This window comes from Phymastichus coffea, unplaced genomic scaffold, assembly GCF_024137745.1.
Source record: "Phymastichus coffea isolate CEN01 unplaced genomic scaffold, Cenicafe_Pcof_1.1 PCOF00015, whole genome shotgun sequence".
In the NCBI taxonomy this organism is placed as follows: Eukaryota; Metazoa; Arthropoda; class Insecta; order Hymenoptera; family Eulophidae; genus Phymastichus; species Phymastichus coffea.
Window position 1 is genome coordinate 4,956,118 of NW_026706826.1, and position 22,073 is coordinate 4,978,190.

The window sequence follows — 22,073 nt, forward strand, 5'->3', positions numbered from 1 at the left end:
CACGATGATGGGAGGAGGGGCTCGTGTCGTTTGTTGATGTTGTGTGGTGTGTGTTGTTAGCGCGGACTTACGAGGTCTTCCTCGTGGGCGCTTCGTCGGGTTAGTAGGAGGGATATGTAGCGGAACTCGGCTGGGGGGATTACGGCGAGTACGGCGAGGTGAGTTCGGGATCGTCGCGTCGTCCTTTCGGAGTGTATTGTCTGAAGTGTTGGCGCTCCCGTTTCCGTGTACCGATGTCTCGCTCGCGTTAGGCGGGTCGCTCATCGCCTCGGCTCCCTCGGTGGTAGAGGTCTCGTCGTCATCTCGCGTTCGAGGCCCATTTGCCGGTATGTCGTCGTCTCGTCCATAATAGGGTTTGAGGTCCTTAGCATGTACTAGCTCTGTGACCTCTTCCTGTTGATTGGCGAGGCGATATGAGTTGGCGCCGAGTACCTTTGTGACGATAAAGGGGCCGATGAACTTGGGTGCTAACTTCGCGGAAATGCCTTGTGCCGCACAGGACGGTATGCGGTTCTTTTTCCACACCCAATCGCCTTCTTTGAACCTGTGGTCCCTGTGTTTGGCATTATAGTACTTAGACTGCCTCAGGGACTCATCCGAGGCGCTCTCGTGAGCTTGTTGAATGGCGGAACGGCTCTTCTGCATGTGCTCGTTCCATTGTCCAATTCGAAGCAAACTCTCTTCCTGTTCGGCGAGCTCGTCCATCCGTTTCCGGAGAGTGTTCGGGGCTCCCGGTTGTCTGCCGTAATTGAGCATGGCCGGACTAACCCCGGTGGAACTAAGGACAGCCGTATTCAGCGCGAACATGAGTTCGGGTAGCGCTCGGTCCCATTCCCGATGATTCCCCTGCAGATACGACGTTATCATCGTCTTCAAGGTGCGGTTAACCCTTTCCGTAGGGTTAGCCTGCGGGGTATATGTTGGGGTGAAGGTCCGTTTTACCCCCTGATCTCTCAGGTACCCGTCCACCAACTGATTGCGGAACTCGGTGCCGTTGTCAGACAAGAAGATCTTGGGTGTGCCGAAACGTAGGATTATTCGTTCCCGAAGTTCCTTCACGATCGTCTTGCCGTTAGCACTACGTATGGGTATGCATTCAACCCAACGTGTGAATACGTCGACGAATACTAAGACATATTCGTGCCCTCGTGGGCTCTTTGGGAAGGGTCCGGCGATGTCGCCCGCGACCACTTGCCAAGGCATAGACCATGTTCGGTCCTGCATGAGCCCGCGCGGTGGCCGTTGCTCGACCTTGCACTGTTGGCAGACCTGGCACTTCTGGACGTATCCCTTCACATCCGAGTACATTCCCGGCCAATAATAGGACTGGGCGACACGGGCGAAGGTCTTCTCGCGTCCTAAGTGTCCCGCTGTCTCTAGGTCGTGATTTTCAAACAGCACCGCTTTGCGTTCCTCTGGGGGTACGACGAGTTTCCATTCATCGCCATACCGATCTCCTCCTGGATGGTCATAATTCGGCTTTCGGTGATACATCACCCGGCCGACAACTTTCCAATCCGAGTATTGCTCTGGTTGGTTCTCGACGCGTCGGAATTGATCCGTGTACCAGGCGCTGTTCCTTGGCTTCGGCTGATCCAATGCGCCAACCTCTGCCTTCGTGGGCTCGAAAGCGCGTGATAAGGCGTCGGGCAATACATTGTCTGCCCCCTTTCGGTATTCGATCTCGAAAGTATGGCCTTGAAGTTGTAAGGCCCATCGGGCGAGACGTCCAATTGGATTCTTCAGGTTGTATAGCCATTTCAGGCTATTGTGGTCAGTTACCACCCTGAACGGGTACGCTTCTATGTATGGGCGAAACTTTTGGATGGCCCATACGACCGCCAAGCATTCGCGCTCCGTAGCTGAGTAGTTTTGCTCAGCCGGATTAAGGACTCTGCTAGCGTACTCTATGATTCGGTCGCCGTCTCCTGCCTTTTGTAACAGGACGGCCCCGATTCCGGTAGCGCTAGCATCTGTCTCCAACACGTACTGTCCATCTGGTTCTGGTAATCCCAGGCATGGTGCGGACATCATGAGTGCCTTAATTTTGGCGAAGGCTTGTTCCTGTTCCTCTCCCCACGCATATTCGCTCTTTTTTCCTGTTAACCTCGTTAGCGGTTGAGCGTGCGTGGCGAAGTCGGTTAAGAATCTGCGGTACCATGAAGCTACCCCCAGGAAGGTGCGTAGCTGCCGCACGTTTCCCGGTCTTGGGTACTCCATGATAGAGCGCACTTTTTCAGGGTCTGGCCTGATCCCTTCGCGGTTGATCAGCAGGCCGAGGTATTTGGCTTCAGACTTGCAGAAGACACTTTTCTCTCGATTGATCGAGAGGCCGGCTTCGCATACCCTGTCCAGTACGATTTTTAAGTGTCGTAGGTGATCCTCGAAACTGGACGATACCACTATGATATCGTCCAAATAGGCGAAGGCAAATTCGCCTAATTCGGGACCGATCACACTATCGATCAACCGCTGGAAGGTGGCACCGGCGTACGAGAGACCGAACGGCATCCGTACGAACTGGTAATGTCCCAGTCCCGGTACGGTAAAGGCCGTAATCGGTCGAGACTCGATCTTGAGCGGGATCTGGTGATACGCGCTACTGAGGTCGAGCGTAGATATATAGCGCGCATTTCGCAAGCGTCTTAATATATCTTGCATAAACGGTAAGGGATACGCATTCGGCTCGGTGACCTTATTGACCTTTCGGAAGTCAATACAAAATCTATATGAGCCGTCCTTCTTGCGTATCATGACGACTGGGCTCGACCAGCCACTGTCGGCTGGCTCGATTACCCCTTGGGTCAACATCTCCCTTACCAGTCTATGCATTTCTTGCTCGACCTTGTGCGATACTGGATAGTAACGCTGTTTAATCGGCTTCGTATCACCGACCCGAATCTCGTGCTCGATGCCTGCCGCACATCCCAAGCCCGTCGGGGCTCGGGATAGGGCCTCGTTGATGGTCTTCTGCAGCATGGTCTGTTGTGTAGCCGTAACCTCGGCTAGTCCGATTGTGGCTAATCTCGGACCAGCCTCCAAACTAGCTACTTCCAGCTCCATTTTGGCCTGCGATCCCTTGAACAGCAACGTGTTATCGTCTGGATCAAGTACCGCTCTGAACAACCTGACGAAATTCACTCCTAAAATACATTCCTCGACGAGGGTAGGGAGGATGGCTACTCTCGTCGGCATCGTCAATCCTCCCACGGTGAAAGGTAGCATGGCGTGACCGACGATCGTTAACTTACGACCGTCGGGCAATCCTGCTGTTCCCGCGTGGGTGGTATCTAGTCTGACGCCTAGCACAGTCGCTATTTGTAGAGCATTACTACCCATGGCTGTGGTGGAAGCTCCCGGATCATAGAGGGCCCGTATTTGGAAGTCCCCTATCTTCACCGGTAGCCACCAACGCGTCTCCTGTTCCGGGAAATATCGGGAAACAGTTTCGACGGCTCCACAGCTTTGCCCTTTATTTGTTATAGCGCTAACCGTTGTGCTCTTGCGTGGTCGAGTGGCGTTACTTGTCGTCTGAGACCCTTTGGTTCGGACGATCGGAGTTTCCTTGAGGTTTTTCTTCGACGGTTTATTTGCCTTAGCCCGTGCCCCCGAGGGCGTGCGCGATCCGTACGTCACCGCCTCGGCTGGTCCAGGGTCTGTGGCTTTACCAGCGTCGAAACCTTTCTTCTCCGGGTGCACTCTTCCGCCACGCTTATCTTTGGCGTCAGGAATGGAGTTCTCGTCCTCGACGCCCAACACGCTCGCTGTTAACGGCTTAGGCTGTGTTGGCGGAGGCCGCGAGATCTCTTTGACGGGGTCTGGGTTATTGGATGAAGGAGTGGGATCAACCCCACCTATCCACTCCTTTGGTCGTTTCCCTTATTACACTGGGGACAGAACTTCCTATAATAACCCAGTAGGCCGCACTCGGCACATTTGATCGGTCCGGAGAACTCTCTCCCTCGTTTACGGGGAGTCTCCGGCCTTTTGCTTCGGTCATCGGAAGTCGAGCTTTTATCGGTGCGGTTACTCTTCATTTCCGCCGATATTTCTTTAAGGGACAGCAGGATTTGGTTGAATGCGTCGATGGGTGGGACTTTCTTTTCACCCTCGACGGCTTCCAGGCTCGGATTAGGTGTTGCCCCCGAGGGCGTCGGTGTGTAGACGACCTGGTGCGTCACCTTCTCGAGTACCTTCTCCATGCGTTCCAATCTATCGCTGACTTCCGGTTTATCACCGGACATGGAAGCCACTTTCCCTTTACGAGCCTTGCTCGCGTCGGTGCGGGGATGATACGCCATCTCAGGATACAAAGTCGACTGAGGGTCTGGCATCGTCCGCTCCATCCTCCGCTGATGCAAGTTGTGCTGGGCCGTCATGGCCAGGACGTTTAGGGTTCGTACGGAGTCCACTTCTGATCTCCGTATCTGGCTTTGGATTTCCGGTAGGAGGTTGGTATGAAGCAGGTCTAGCTGACTCTCGTGCGTCATCCTGGGGTTTAGCCGACTCATTAGGCCCATCAGGTTCGCGATATACACGTTCGCGGGTTCGTCCGGGCCCTGATATCGGCCTTGTACCTCTTTGATTAGACGCTGCTGCTGTTGCCTGCTGGTTCCAAACCATACTCTGGCGTCTGCCTCGAAATCTGCGAAGGAGAACCATTCACTCCTCATCGCCTCGAACCATACAAGGGCGGGACCGGTGAGCAACTCGGAGACAGCCGTGAGCATCTCGTCTTCCGTGAGTCCAGCGCTGCTCCTCGAGTTTTCTAATCTCGTTAAGAAAGTGTCGATGCTCGCGTTGCCCTCTCCGGAGAACCTGAGCTTCCATCCCCTGACGATGCGGCCGACGTCCCTCGTTGTGGATAACGGGCTTGACGTCTGCTGGGACGACCACATGCTCGGCGGGTGGTTGCTCACTTCAGCATTAACTCCACCGAGTTGATGCTGTCCACCCTCTCCAAAAGGGGGCGTTCGGCGGGGGGTCCTGTCGGGGGCCCCCGTGGGCCTCAGGCCTGGTCCGGCTGGAGTGCTCTGGGGTAGCCTTGCGTCGTAATGGCATGTGAAAGTGTCCTGGAATGTGACACTCCTACGCGTGTTTTCGGGTTGCGGTTCCTCCTTGGAAGTGTTTGATTCGTCTTGCCGCGTACTTTTGTTCGCGGCATTCTCCAGTTCCGTAATCCTGGTCGCAAGGTTGTCCATGTGTTCTTGCGCCCTGACGTTGGTCTGGACGATTTCTTGCATAACTTGGGTAAGGTCAGACGCGTTTCTATTTCGCGATTCTTGGACCTCCCATTTCCTCTCATGTTCCCTGCATCGGAAAATGAGGTCTTGAATCATAATTGCGAATGCCGGTGGGAGTTTGAACTGGAATCCTTCGTCAGTTGTTATAGTAATTTCTTTATTACTATTACTATTTTCTCCGCTGTCCAGGGCATTCGCGATGTTTATCGCGGTTTTCTGAACTCGCGATATCACGTCCGCACTCTGTAGTAATTGGGCTAGCGGATGTTCTCCCTCTTGCTCGGATGCTGTGTGTTCCTGGCATATGGATGCTATTAGCTCCGAGCGTAGGGCGGCTCTTTTGGCTGAGCTGCTGTTCTGGTTGTCGGTTTCCGCGAAGTCCGCTGCGGAATAGTCCCCGAGTAACCAGCTTTGTAGACGTGCAGCTCTCGAGAGCTTGGTTCCGTTTGTTTTGAGCTCCAGGTGTTCGAGGTACTCTTCGATTTTTTCCTCCTGGAGCGTCAACACCCAATTTTCTATTTCATTCTGAGTGCGGTCCATGATTTTCTGTTAGGTTACTTGCGTTGGATTTGTTTGTAAAAAAAATACAGGTATTATACGCGCGTGCGAGTGTTATATTAAAATTCGTGCGCCGAATTGAAAAAATAAAAAAAATTTTATTTGCCAACACTGGGCTTGATCAAGGGCGCTTAATGAATTAATTGCCGAAAGATTCTTTGCTCGTAAATACGCAATATAATGATCCTACCTATCAGATGCACTAACTGTTTGTTAGCACGGCTGTGTGAGTTAGTATCTAAAATGTTGCAATGAGCGTTGTGCGTAAACACCAATAACCGCTTTTAATAATATTAAAAAAGGTTATGCTAACACAATACAATGTCGAACAAAATTATTCAATTGAATTAATCCCGTTTGAAAATTGCCGGTGTTAGTTTTTCCCCGGGCCAACGGGTATAATATTATTTGCGGCAATTTTCAAAATTCGTTGGTGTTTACGTACTAGAATCTTTCGGTCGCACTCGCACGCGTTCACAGGTTTTGTTTACAAATTTTCGCCGCGGCGGGCCTTCGCAAGCTAGCTAACCGGTATTGTTTACACTTGTGGCTTTCGGCGTCGAGTGCGCACAACAACACTTGACTGCCACCTGAGCTATTGGTTGACCGAGCGCGAGGTTAATATAAAGAACCGGTGTTTTGCACAATCAAAAACACCGTAGGTTCTTTCACGTTGGGCGCCATGTAACGGGGTATGACCGTTTAATCGATAAATCGCGTGATTACGCTAAAGGGACACGCGTGAATCGTTGCTGCTCACTATCAACACGGGAGAGCACGAGGAAACACACGCCGGTCAACCGATTATTGTTTATAACCTAATTGAACTGAGTGGAAGCTACGTGAGGAGAGAATCAACGAAAACACTTGTTAGTATTATAAATCGGACGTTTTATTATCTTTCTAACTCACAAAAGGTCGGCCCGCGAGTTTGTTTACACGCACGCTCGCTCATCGGCAACATGCTTTGCCGGTACGCTCGCTGCTCTCTGATATTAGAGCCTCACATGCACGCATCGAATATTAGCATCAAATTATCATTCATAAGATCGCGATCGCGAAATTAAGCTGGCCAGCTTACCTTATACTTTCAGACGACCGGAGAAAAACACTGTAACTCGCACAGCACGGCACAGTCGCTTATTGTCTTAATATTTGCGAGTCGCGAACGCGTGCACGCACTGGTTTCGCCCTCGATGGCGAAACCTCACACACTCTCCTAGGATCTCTCGATCGGGCCTGGCTCGCAGCTTGGCAGCTCCTCGGCGGCGACAATCTCTGGGTTGCTAATCTCAGCAGATTTCGAAGCGTGTGGGTGTCAAGGGCACGTGAATGGACGAACGATAGCGTGAGCGGATGGATGGCACGATAGTTTATGCTTCACTGGTTCGAATTCGTTCGCGCGCGTTCCGTCTGCTCGCGTACCGAATTCCTTCGTTACATATTTTTGTCCCCCCGGTAGGTGCTGCCCTCACGGACAACAATAAGGTTAAATAATTAGCGCTAACTTGACGATTACCGTCACAATAGTCACACTCTCAATAATTTAAGTTGGAAAAAGTTTTATAACGATATTTTTACTAGAACGATTTTTATATGACAACGAATAAAAATTATAATTTTTTCTATTTAACACTGAGAGGTACATAATTTTTAAGTTTAAGAAGTGTTTTTTCCGATAATAAATACAAAATTTATCCAAAAAATTATGAATTATAAAAAAATTCAGTTAAAATAAAGTATGATTTTTCGATCTATTTTTTTTTGAATGCGAGATTTGAAAGGCTTCCAGTTGGTCAACGACCTAGAACATTTTTAGCTTGTTAATAAATTTCTAAACTTTAAGAAGATATAATTCAGAAAATAATTTTTCATTTTTGTATTTACAAAGGAGCGCTCATATTACAAAATTTTCACGAGTATATTCGTGAATTTTGTTGTCAGAAAATATGAACGAACCAAGGAAATCACTTAGAATGAAAAGGTTTCATATCACTCTAAGAATACATAAAATTTTTTTAACAATCTTATTTAGAGAAGATTAGAGGAAATTGATAATCTTATTTGTTATCTTGTGAAAACCGTTCTGATAAAGATATCTATAGGAAAATTTTTCCATTTCAAAATTTTCAGTATCAGAATCTTTAATTTTCTTTGTCGCATTTCTAAAAACCTTATGTCTATGCTCTATAAAGCCACTATTTGCATAACATATTATTTAATTAAAAAAAGCTAATTTACCATATTTAATTTAAGCAAGTTTACCAGATTTAGTAGATCAGTATAAAAGGAGGTAGATTTAGGAGGGTTATTTTCAAAAAAATTGTTTTTTCATGTTTAAAAGAATTTCTTTAAATGTTATAGGAATAAAATTTGATTTCGGAAAAACTGGTTTTAAAACGTAAGAAAGCCCTCCTAATCCATAAAAAATGAAAACTGTTACAGAGTGCTTCAATGAAAAATTTATCATATCGATGTAATTTATTAGAACGATATTTACAACATATTAAATACTATAGTAATTTTTTTCGGTCATAATACGGCTCGTCAGGTTGAAACTAAATGTTTGCTAAAACAATTTCATCTATCCAAAAATTATTCTAATAAAATATTTGTGTCATAAAGTGAAAAATTTTAATTCATAATACTAAGGATTAATTCCTCGTTATTTTCGTGTATGTCGAATTGTATATTGAATTTTGTTATGCTTACAAAAACACCAGTGGCAAGTGAAGTAAATGTGACGGAGCGTGCGAAGGAGTTCTAAAAAAAATTAGTTTTGTTCATTGTAGCGTTTAAACGTGCACACCAGGTTATTTCTTAAAAATTGCTATAGTATGTACGAGTGCGCTGTCATGCGTATATTATAAAATAATTTTGTTCTCGAGGTATCAAATGATTATTATCAGAAATATGAATGTCGGGAACAAAATATTATGAATGTAAGATAAAGACAAATGGCGCGACAGCTATTTTTTGGTTGCGCTGATTTGCCGTCGCTGCCACGATCGTTTCGAGCGCAAACTGCTTTCGCTGCTGTGGCCGATCGAGGAAAAAGTATCATCGTTCATTGGAAAACGCCTCTGATTGGTCGAAATAATTCATTTTCAAAATTCATAATTTTCGGTAACTATTAAAGATAAACATTTTTTGAAAACGCCATTTGATTCAGAACATTTTTTTCTACAAGGGGGTTTCAGGAACTACAACACTTCTGAATCATCCTGTAGAAACGAAACACCGATCCATTTTGAAAATCTTGTTGAATTTAGTTTTACACAAGTAGATTAAGTTCTATGTGAGTTACCTGGATGTACAAATTTTGCTATCAAATGTTTATGCTGTTGAAAATCTTTATGCCTCAAAAATTATTTCGAAGAATTTCATTATTGTACAAACTATGTACCCTAAGTAATAATATTATATAACATGATGAATTATTTTACAGTGAAAGTTGTATCATTGTGTACGTGCTTACACTTGCATGAGTAAACATAGACCATTTTAAAAATTAGTGTATATTTATTTTAGTTTCTATTAATAAATAATCATTTTATGAATTGCTAATGAATGAAATAAATTACACTTTTTCTTCCTAAAATTGTTACTATTTTTCATAACTTGTTGCGTCAACTTGTAAATTTTATTTTCTTTATAGTTAAATTTGTAATAAAACTTTAACTTTCTGCATTACATATAAAAAATTGCAGACAAACTATTTTTATTTTCAATAGTTTTGAAAAATTTATAGTTTTTTACTGAAAAATGTATGACTTACAACTGATTAATGTACAAATAATCTTCATAAGACAGTCTGTATATAAGAAAAAATTAGTTTTACAATTATATGAATATTTAAATTAATTTTTACGCAATGTATGTTTTAAGACAGATTTAGGAACGCTAGGAAATAGGGCCCTATGCTTAAGCATATATATGCATGTTTCAGTCTCTGGACTGCTTCCGTCTTGAGACATTGCATAAATCCTATAGGCTGATTCCACCTCAAATCATGCAGGGCACCGGGTGACCGGTAACGAAACAACATCAAAATACTTGGATAATGTTCTAGGCCCAAAATAAGACGACCCCTATTTTTTCTTTTCCCCCCAAGATGCATAGGTGCATCAACAACGTACTTGAAAGATGCACTTTCAGAAAACAGACTAACAAAAAAAAATATCGTATTCAATTTCAATCGATTTGCGCATGCTTATTTATCATCGGAATCGAATAAATCTTTTTTTATACGATAGAGAAATACAGAGCCTTCAAATCTATGCATTAAAATAAATGCACTAATGCATTTCCGAGAAGATTATGCACTTTTTCCAAAAAAATGCATCTCATAAAAAACTCGATTTATTTAAAAAACCCCACTTTTTTTGCGCTCATAATTTTTATGGAGATTCTCTGATACGCTACCTTCAATCTAGTATAGGTCCCATTTTCGGTTTCTACTTCGTTACTGAGAAAAAAAAAATTTTTCAACTAGAAAAATTTTTGTGTTGACAATCATGCACTCATACTCGCAAGCTTATGAATAAAGAAGTACACAGCTTTTTATTGATTATATCACATTTTTTTATTGTTTGTCTTGTTTCTTTTTACATTCTTTTTCTTTTTAGCCTTCTTGACATTCTTAGGTTTCTTAGACATTTTTCCAGCTTTAACCGAAACTTTCTTTGTTTTACGTTTCCTTTGATTTTTTTTCTTTTTATTTTCTTCTATTTTTACCCAAGAGTGAACAGCAGTGCGAGCTATGAACGATGTCGATTTACCTTCAGATATCACTGACTTCCACATATGACATCGTTGAATGCCTTCGAATTTGTTTGACACCATTCGTTCTGCCATTTTCTGATTACGAAAGTTTTGAACCTCAAATGCTTCCATATAAATCAATTTAATCGACGTAGTGTACTTTTGAACATGTTCAACGAAGCACTTCGCATCTTGAATGGCTTCAAGTTCAGAACTACGTAAATTATGCACTGTGGCATAGTGCTTCACCAAACCTCCTATACCATCAACAGCACCTTTACCATGTCCAGTCGCAGAAAATAACCATTTCTTAAATATTTTTGAATTTTTGAATTCGTGCATTTGAAAGCGGTTTTTAAAATGACTCGCAGCTCCATCAGATACTATACTAATAGAATTGATTGAACCACCATTAATTTCCTCCATTTCGCTAATAATTTCGATAATTTTTTGCATCGCTAGTAAAGCGTGGGAATAATCGTGCTTTAAGTCATCGCTTACTACCACAAAACTTTTTGTGACATTGCCTACATAGCAGACAGCAGTGAAGAGAGAGACTTGTTTATTTACCCAGTGATTGCCTTGAACTGGATTTTTTGAAATCACTGACCAGTTCTCAGCAAAATCTATATGTATTAGCAAATGTTGGGGATATAATTTTACTCTTTCTTTTTCATTTTTAATTGCTAACCGCTGTACTTCTTTGATTCGTAAATGTGAGTTACTGTAATTACATGATTAGTAAATTCTTCTTTGAACGTAGCGACGGATACTGTTATAGTTTCTAAGTTTCCTTTATTTCACAGCGCAAACGTTATATTATTATCATTCTCTGTTTCATCTATATGTAAAACGTCAAATGTGACACCCGCAGCACCTGGACACAACTCGCATTCTTGATAGTAACACGTTTCTTGAGGTGCTGGACATACTACAGAAGATAAAACTGTCGAACGTAAACGGCAAACGTCAACACTACTTTTACCAATAAAGTTTTTCAATGCAATTAAGTACAGCTCAAAGTTGGCACAATAAATACATAAGCATACGTCATTCATTGGTTCGATTAGAACATGCTTTGGACGCAACATGATAAGACTATTTATAAGTATCATGGAATTTGTATACACAAACAGGACTACTCACATAAAGGTCTATGACAACAGCTGACATCATAACAAGTCAATACTCGCCGATTATCATGTTATTTAAATGCTCGTGAGTGTGAATGCAAGATAGTCAACATAAAAATTTTTCTAGTTGAAAAATTTTTTTTTCTCAGTAACGAAGTAGAAACCGAAAATGGGACCTATACTGGATTGAAGGTAGCGTATCAGAGAATCTCCATAAAAATTATGAGCGCAAAAAAAAGTGGGGTTTTTTAAATAAATCGAGTTTTTTATGAGATGCATTTTTTTGGAAAAAGTGCATAATCTTCTCGGAAATGCATTAGTGCATTTATTTTAATGCATAGATTTGAAGGCTCTGTATTTCTCTATCGTATAAAAAAAGATTTATTCGATTCCGATGATAAATAAGCATGCGCAAATCAATTGAAATTGAATACGATATTTTTTTTTTGTTAGTCTGTTTTCTGAAAGTGCATCTTTCAAGTACGTTATTGATGCACCTATGCATCTTTGGGGGGAAAAGAAAAAATAGGGGTCGTCTTATTTTGGGCCTAGAACATTATCCAAGTATTTTGATGTTGTTTCGTTACCGGTCACCCGGTGCCCTGCATGATTTGAGGTGGAATCAGCCTATAATTAGATGGACTATAGCACTCGGTCTCTCTCTCACTCTTTATCTAAATAAGCACTATAGTAGCCTTATTCGATTTGGAAAGCCTTTCAACCCGGAAATTCATTTTATTCGAATATTAATTAGTAGAATTCATAGAATTTTTATTTAATTATTGACTAGTTGAAAACACCTTGCTTGCTAATGCTCGCTCTTTAAATAATGAGTTTAATGTAGAATATGCACGAGAATGGATTGAATTGATATTAGTGAAAATTACATAATGCGATTTACGTAATGAAATTATGATATATAAATTATGATATACGAGTTCTGTCCGGAAAGTATCGGGCTTACCTTTATATTTTCGTGCTAGCGTTATTCTTTATCATCTGGTGAATGGCATTCTTCAAAGTAATCCCCACTTGATTGAATAACATGGTTCCATCGATGTTTCCACTTTTCAAAACAGTCCTGGAACTCACTTTTAGGGATAGCCTTAAGTATACTCGTCGCATTGTTTTCAACCGTTGTTTTGTCATCGAATCGGTGTCCTTTGAGTGGTTTTTTTAGTTTTGGAAACAGCCAAAAGTCACAAGGGACTATGTCGGGACTGTATGGAGGTTGTCGAAGCAATGCGATATTGTGTTTGCTCAAAAACTGCTGCACAAGATTGGATTAATGCGCTGGCGCATTATCGTGATGGAGAATCACTTCTTTCCCAAAAGTGCGGCAGTTTTCTTCTTACTGCATCACGCAAACGTTTTAAAATTTGAACGTAGTATTCTTTATTGATTGTCTGACCTGTTGGTGCATATTTGGCGATTCAGAATGCTTCCACTGTGAAGATTGTTGTTTTGTTTCAGGATCATAACCATAAACCCATGATTCATCACCTGTAATAACTTTTCTAAGCACATTATCATCATTATTGACCATTTCCAGATTGTCCAGAGCAATTTCTAAGCGAATGTTCTTCTGCTCTGCTGTGAGTAATTTTGGGATGAATTTCGCACACACGCGTTTCATTCCTAAATTTTCGGTTGAAATTTCTGAAATGATAGTTTTTGGTATCCCAAGGTCTTTTTCTAGTTCTCGCAGTCATACGACGATCTTGTTCGATTGCAAGTCGCACTCGCTCAATATTATCTGCGGTTTTTGTCGTCGAAAGTCGGCCAGAACGAGAATCACTATCGACAGAAGTGCGACCATCCTTGAACCGTTTATACCACTCTTTTATTCGTGTTTTGCTCATATACTCGCTTCCAAAGGCCTTTTGCATCATTTCAATAGTTTCCGAACTCGTTTTTCCGAGTTGAAAGCAAAATTTGATGCAAATTCGTTGATCTTGTTTTTCAGTCATTTTTGACAATATCAAAATTCGACGAACGCGAAAAAGGCACTGTAAATAAAGACACGCTGTGCATGAACTATACGTCCGGCAGGTGTCAGTAAGTAATCAATAGATTCGTCCGGTAGAGGTCGCTCGAACACTATGGCGCGAAGATATAAACGTAGGCCCGATACTTTCCGGACATACCTCGTACAAGGCAAAGCAGATATAGACTGTGATATTTAATTGAAAATATATATTTTTATATGAAAATTATAATAATTATAAGCATTGATTAGATTGAATTACCATAAGTTATTCAATCCATCGTTGTATTTGAATCCTTCAATGGCAGCTTTAATTTCTTCAGTGTCAATTGATGCATGAATACCTGTTAGTATTATTTTAAACCCCTTATCTTCCTTATGTTGATAAGTATAAAACTGGGTGTTCTTCTTTTCGAGTGCACTGACTATAGGTAAATATTCTTCCGATGGAACCGGTTGGATTTTTACTTTGTTTTGCCCCTTATTTGTTTTTAATGAATAGCGATATTTAACTATTTCGTTCAACAGGTTTTCTAAAGGATAGATGTTCTATACGTTGTATACGAGTATAAAAATTGGCGGTGACTTACTTTGATTTTTTCTTTTATTATTGATCCTGTGTTTTCAGATTCATTATTGCCATTATTGCCATTTTCTTCAAGTGCCTCATATTTATTTCTGTTTTAGCTCAACCAGTAATCCATTAGTTGTGTTAGTTTTTTTTTATTAGGATTAGCATTCTCTGGGCTTGTTCTGGATCTTTTTCCGCTTACTACTTTACAGTCTTCGTTTTTTAATAAAGTGGATGGAGCATCTTCTGAATGTGAGGCCATGAAGCCGTTTCTTCATAAGGGAATAAGAGAAATTTAATCTAATGTTGACGTTCACAATACTTAATTTCTTATTACGTTGTTTTGCTTCTCGAGCAGATCACGCTGTATATATACGTCTACTATCCACAGAGGGCAAACGTGAACTCGAGTATTATGTTAGTGTTAGTAATTCATGTCAACATCGTATATTTTTTTGTTACTTCGCTGAAAACACTCGTGAATATTCTTCAAATTCAATATTATGATAATTAGTTTCCTGAATACCTTCACCGTTACAATTAAAAAAAATATTAACTTATTAAAATAAATATTAATATTCATTTTATTCTATTTACTTTTACTCACTTCCAATCCCATTTTAAAACGAGACTATTAATTTTACAAATGGTAATTAAATTATCGATTTGTATTCATTATTCCTGCATAATTGGAAAAGATAACCTTTTATTTTTTTAAAAAAAGTTATTAACCGTATATTTCCATTTTTACATATTTATTGTTGATATTAATTATTAATAAACTAACTTCACTGTTTGAATATAAATCTCTTATTTCTAGGTATATAATACAGCTATTTCAAAGTATATAAAAATGCAAAATTTCGCTCTTATATCGCATCGATCAATCACAACGATGGATTTCGACGACTTATTAGCTTTCTAAGATAAGATAACGTTTCTTGCTAACATAATTCTTGTGATAAAACAATACTAATGATTAGATATTTTTCTTTATTTATAAAATGATTGTATTAAGTAAATTATATTAAATGAAAATTTTTGAAAGAACTACTTTAATCTTTTTTCTTTGAACAACCATATGCTAGATACAGCTTCATTTGTTGCCTAAAAAATATCGAGTGTTTCTGCTGATTACGCAAGAAGTGTGATTCACCTATTCTTTTTTACTTTTTTGGTCTTATTTTTTAAAATGCTATTTTCTATTATTCGCGAGGGCATTTCACTTGTTTCTGTGATATTACTTATCATCTGTTATTTTATTTAGTTCGTATTCTCGTGGTTTGTCGCGTTGATGAGTAAGAATTTGTTTAAGTAATAATATATAGAAATTGAAAATTATAGAATAATATATATATATATATATATAATTATTTGAAATGTAATTAAGGATGGACTTTATTCTAGTATCTTATGGCGCGAAGTGTTTCATAAGCAGAGCCTAAGTCTTTTCTTTGAGAGGACGTGTGATTCAGCCCAAGTTTTTCAAAGCGCGAAATGTTCTATAAGCTGAGAGTAAATCACAATAGGAGAGGGAAAGCTTGCTTAGTTAATCACTAGAGAGAAACAACTTAGGTATTAACCAAGTTTATTCAATCTCGAGCGCTCACTTTGCAAGGTTAGGAGAGAATATCTCACCTGTGCAAAATGAGCCTATTTATACACAAAATTTAGAGCCCTATTTACGTAGAACAGCCCTTTTCACGCTGTTTCTGCAAATGTGCAAAATCATTTTCTCTTGTTTACAATAAAATAGACAGCGCTAAGGAAAATTTAAATCATGTAAAAAAATACAGAAGGTAATATAGATAATTTAAGCATAATTTGCACTTATGGCAAAAATCTTTGTTATCAGTTATTAACTAATAAATTTAGTTAATACAATAACGCAAAATTTACAGTAAAATAATTTATATTAATTTATATTATTTTTAAGTATAAAAATAATTTATCGCTTATAGATATAATTACAAATAAGAACTACTTAAATTAGTTAATAATATCCGAGTAATAATTAATTTTCGTTTTTCGCAAAATCTTATAATGTAGTTATAAAATCGGTTAATTAAAATTAATAAATTATGACAATTTTTTCATTATTTACAGAATCAACGCTTTTGATTCACGTACTTTTATTTGTTTAAATAAATTATTAATTGTTTATTTATTGATGACAATAATAATTAAGTTGTTATCAATGAACCGAATTCTTACTTATGTTTCTAAGATAGTTATCTTGAGCTTAGAGTATCCGTTTTATTACAATAATTAATATATTCACAAAATTATAAATAAATTAAGTTTGCATATTAAAATTCAATACTATTCAATAGTTAAAAGAACTTGAAAATATAATAATCTTAATCTATGCCTTAAATTTAGATAAAAAGTACTTTGTTTCATTGAAATTACTCTTAATAACCCATTTTAATTGAAGAATAAAAATTATCATATCTATTTTATAAGTTAAGTAACGTTACACTCCTTACATGCTCATGAAATTTTATTCTAGCTCAAATACAATCATATAATACATGAGGTGGCGCCGTTCAATGTACTAATTGATAGATGTAAATTCGTGAGTTTAGCAGGTTGCAGTAATACAGTGAAAATTAGAAAATAATCTAGAAACTCCTAGATAGAACCGTTACAATCTAAATTTCATTCTGCTTGGTCCAGGCTTCATCTGATCAATTTAATCAGTTTTTTTCTTTTTTGTAAATAAAAAATAAAAGGATCAGTCAATCTCCGCAAAAATCGATACTAATGGCTACGGTTAAAATGTACGTCTGTGTGTATTTAAGACACTTTATCAAACGGCTTTTTCACCATCCGGTATACGCTCCCCTCCCGACGTGATGACCTTACATGTGGACATGCTCAATTATGCGTCAAGAACGAACTCTATTCACTTACAGCATCAACCTACATCTTTGGAAATGAAGTAACAAACTCATCATAGGAATCACGCAAGAAGAGCGAACCTCAAGCATTGACCTTCGGTGAGGATTCGTCGTCGAACTAGCTTAACGGCGTGTTGTCAATGTTAACTTTCTAGATGTATTTGTATGATACAGCATGTACGGATAGCAAGTCCTATGCAGTTCTTTCTATAATAGTGGTAACTAGCATTCAAATGTTGAAATGTGTCATTCGTGCACAGTGTTTCAATTTGAGACCTGAGTCTTTGCCACTTCTTCCATTTATCTTGTCAGGATGTACTCAACTACTAAAATAAGAGTTTCCAGATATCTTTCGAGTCGATTTTTCATCATTTTCGTTAGCACCAAGGCTGTGGAAAATATCAGCTTTATGTGGTATGTCACACCTCCTCTATCTCCTTCTCACTATAATGGAGGATAGATCATAATCAATTATGCTCGCCGGAGTTGATTTGATTTATCCGTAGCTTACTATAATGTCTTCTCTGGGAGCATTGTTTACAGTGGACTGGTATGGGTTAGTCTCATATTGAAATTTTTGCACATCGAGCCCTAGCCACCCCTGAAGAGCCGACTAAATATTTGGATAATTTTCTTTTAATCTATAGCGCACGCATTGGTTTCCAATTTTTCGTTTCTTTCACCTGACCGGGATATTTTCTAGCCTACAAGAAGTGAATTCATTTATATCTTCTTATCGACTCACTTTTCTTTCAAATTGGATTTAGGGAACTTAATTATATTTCTTTGATTATGCTCTGCCCTAGCAGCGTATCGCGCTCGAGTTTTATCTCTAACTGCTTATGCATAGCTTTGGGAATTTATCTTACAAAAAGAAGCGCCTGTCTAACAGAATTTGCGCGTTGCCAGTCGGACACTTCTATGTTGTCACGTTCAAATTTTAAGTCTGGTTAATCTCACAGCTTAGCTACATGACTGTGGCTGAGGCAAAGCTTATGCGCATCACTTTTAAGATCGAAAATTGTTCAAGGTAATAAGCCGGACTGACAGAGATTGCTTCCTGCCGACCGAATATTTCAGTCTGTTTGTCTTTCAAATCTATCGAGGCCTGACCTCTTCGCTGATGAATTAACCTAAAATAATTTATCTGATTCATGGCCTTGCTTCTCATCTTCATCCATAGATACGTCAATAAATCATGAGGATAGCCAACATGTCTTAGGTTATTAGGTTATTGGGTTATTGTGTTATTGGGTTGCGATAACTCAACATGGTTTCATCAGGGTTATGTTCATTGGCTGTGTAAGTAGTCAACTTACTATCCGGTACCATGTGCAGGTACCCAACGAGCTTAGCAGAGGCAGAGGCTATGAGCTCTGTTAGCTCCGGATGCTGACACTAATGAACATAATAATCGCTCGCCACACTCTTTCGAAATCACTATACACTATACTAACTTTGGGGAGTCCGCCAGTTCGAGAGTGGCCGAAACCACCCTTTTCCGTTTTTCGAACCCTAAGATCTGACACCAATCATCCCTTTGCTGTGATTTCACCAGACGGCTACAGTTACAGTAAGCAGAAATAAAACTAACCATTCTAGTGATGATAAATGGGGGAGTTGGTATACAGATGATAATCATAGGTTACTGTTGATCAGTGATCACAGTGGCTGGTAGCGCTGGTAACAGCGCGGAATTTTTGACCAACTGCGAAGACTTGTGGGATGTTTTCGATACTTGGCAATCTCCATTAAATGATCTAATTTTTTTTCTTCATGACTTTTCCTCTTATCCTCTCGTAGAATTGTCATCTACTTTAGCCGCATTATATCCACATACTAATCCTGTTGCATTCTCCTTTACACAGCATCTTTAATTTGTTGTTCAATTGGTTGTACCAATTGTTGAGATATGCTAGTGTGTTGTATTAATTCAAGTTGCTACTAAAATATAAACAAAAATAACTTAAAATGCTCATTTTGTTCAACTACAGAATATTTAAACATATACTAGTTGAACACTGCAAGAAAGCTAATAACTGCACTCCTTGTTGTGATTGAGACCATACTATTTTTATTTATATACAAGGGATGTTCAAAAAGTAAGGTGACTTTTCAATTTTCGCGCGGTACATACATTGAAGTTTTGAGTTTTTGTTGTTGTTGTGTTGGTACATTTGCCACGATCATATATTCACTGTTTTTATAACATGTGTTGTTTTTCTGGCAAAGGCGTCAGAAGTTAGAAGTGTTTTGTGTGCTCGGCGACTTTCTTCCATCGAAAAGAATGGAGCAAAGAGTTTGCATTAAATTTTGTGTGAAAAATGGAATCCAGAGCTCTAAAGCTCTTGAAATGTTGATAATTGCATATGGTGAGTCTATTCTCAGTAAGAAAAATATGTATAATGGTATAAGTTGTTCCAAGAAGACCGAGAGAATGCCGAAGACGAACCTCGCCCTGGCCGTCCCAGCACATCAACAACATATGAAAACGTTGAAGCAGTGAAAGATATTATTTTAAAAAGCGTCGAATCACCATGAAAGAAGTTACAGAAGATGTTGGCATATTGGTTGGCTTAATTACATGATATTGTTTCGGATGTTTTAGACATGAGACGTGTATAAGCAAAATTCGTTCCAAAATTGCTTAACTTTGATTAAAAGAACCGTCACATGACCATCGCTCAGGAGATGTTGAATGAAGTCAATGAAGATCCTGATTTTTTCAAAAGGATTGGGTTATAACTGATGATGAATCGTAGGTATTTGGTTATGATGTCGAAATTAAAGTCGAATTGTCTCCAAAACAGCCAACACCCAAGAATGCACGCCAAGTTCGATCAAATGTTAAGGTTTTGCTCACTGTCTTCTTTGACTACCGTGGCGTAGTTCATCAGCAATTCTTACCACATGATCATATGGTCAATAAATTCTGCGTTCAAGTCAAGAAGTTATGCGTCGTTTGTGAGAGGCAATACATAAAAAACGTCCAGAACTTTGGAAAAACTATTCGTGAATTTTGCATCACGATAATGCATTTGCTCATTCATCATTGCTTGTGAGAGATGTTTTGGCCAAAACTAACACTACAGTCATGCCTCAGCCTCCATATTCATCGGATTTGGTTACCAGTGACTTTTTTTCCCTAAAACTTAAGAAATCTATGAAAGGACATCGATTTTCAATGATAAAATCGATTTTCAACAAACAAATATTTTTTAGAAAACCATAATCACCTTACTTTTTGAACACCCCTCGTATTTATTCCAGAGTACTATACAAAGATTATATATAGCAATATATGTATACGAGTATACGAGGATGGTCCGATAAGTACTTAGCCTCACCGCCCGATGGCGCCACTCTCGCAAAAGAAATATTCTATCACGTTAACCTTCTCGATGGTTACTGTCAAAATTTCAGCCGGATCGGAGTTGTAGTTTATTTTTGAGAGCGTGTAAAAGCAAGTGTATCCGTTGATTTTTGAAAAATGGAAAAAGAGCAGTATCGGCCGGTGATTCGATTCTTGTTTTTGGAAGGTAAATTGCGCATCGAAATCAAAAAGCGCTTGGATGCTGTGTACGGTGACTCTTCTCCTTCGATGTCGACCGTCAAAAATTGGTTTAACGAGTTTCAACGTGGTCGCACGTCGATTTTTGAAGAGCCACGTCCAGGTGCTTTGAAAACGGCTACCACGGAGGATAACGTGACAAAAATTCACGATCTCGTATTGGCAGATCGACGATTGAAGGTGCGCGAGATAGCTAAGATCGTAGGCATCTCAAAAGATCTTTTGGGTCATGTCCTGCATGAAATTTTGGGCATGAGAAAGCTGACAGCGCGATGGGTCCCGCGTTTGCTCACTCCGGACAACAAGCGCAACCGTGAGACAACTTCAGAGCAATGTCTGACGCTGTTTAAGCGCAATCCGAAGGAGTTTCTGCGTCGTTTCGTGACAGTCGACGAAACATGGATCCACTGGTATACACCAGAGACCAAGGAACAGTCGAAACAGTGGACTTTACCCGTCGAAAATGCTCCGAAGAAGGTGAAGACTGCCCCATCGGCCGGAAAGGTGATGGCCACCGTTTTCTGGGATTCACAAGGTGTGATCTACATTGACTATCTGGAGAGGGGCAAAACGGTCACAGAGCTGTATTATGCCGAATTATTGGGCCGATTCGACGTCGAAATGCAGAAAAACGGCCCCATTTGGCGAAGAAAAAAGTGCTCTTCCACCATGACAACGCACCGGCTCACACCTCCGCCATCGCCATGACCAAATTGGTCGAATTATACTACTAACTGCTGCCCCATCCACCGTATTCTCCAGATTTAGCCCCGTGCGACTTCTTTTTGTTTCCAAACTTGAAAAAGTCACTCGCCGGGCAGAAATTTGAGTCGAATGAGGAGGTAATCGCTGCCACGGAAGCCTACTTTTCAGACCTCGAGGAAACGTATTTTTCAGACGGGTTAAAGAAGTTGGAGCATCGCTGGGCCAAGTGTATCGAACTAAAAGGAGACTATGTTGAAAAATAAAACGCCACTTTTCCAAAATTTTCGTTTTTCTTTTGCAGGCTAAGTACTTATCGGAACACCCTCGTATATTACAAAAATATGTGTAATCCAGCAGAGCAAGTAATAAGGTAAGTTGTTACTGACTACACTCAGTTTTTTTCAGCTCTTGTCATTGGGCTACGTGTGCATGGGTTTATAAGCCAGATACAGTCAACTTTTGCATTCAGCTAAATGCTTCACGGGAAGCGAGATCGTTTGCATTTCAACTGACAAACTCTATCGATCCTCATGATATTATTCGTCGATCGAGAGCGCTAACGAACACTAATGCGTTCAAAATTTTTGAAGACGGTCCTCCTTCGGAAGTCTTTATTAGACCTTTATAGCTTAGAGCAA

At 40.1% G+C, this 22,073-nt stretch overlaps 1 protein-coding gene across 6 annotated transcripts in view; it reads left to right on the plus strand.

Annotated features, from left to right (window-relative positions):
* The window catches only part of LOC131675031 (protein lingerer), a 796,131-nt gene that overhangs the window by 692,050 nt on the left and 82,008 nt on the right, over positions 1-22,073 (plus strand). Inside the window, exon 14 of one of the 6 annotated variants that reach the window (XM_058953845.1) lies at positions 15,077-15,201. The exons of the other annotated variants lie outside the window; for them this stretch is intronic. Within the exon in view, the coding sequence (XP_058809828.1) occupies positions 15,077-15,181 (105 nt within the window). The 3' untranslated portion in view covers positions 15,182-15,201. Of the gene's footprint in view, positions 1-15,076; positions 15,202-22,073 lie in introns of those variants that run through there. 6 annotated transcript variants of the gene reach the window in all.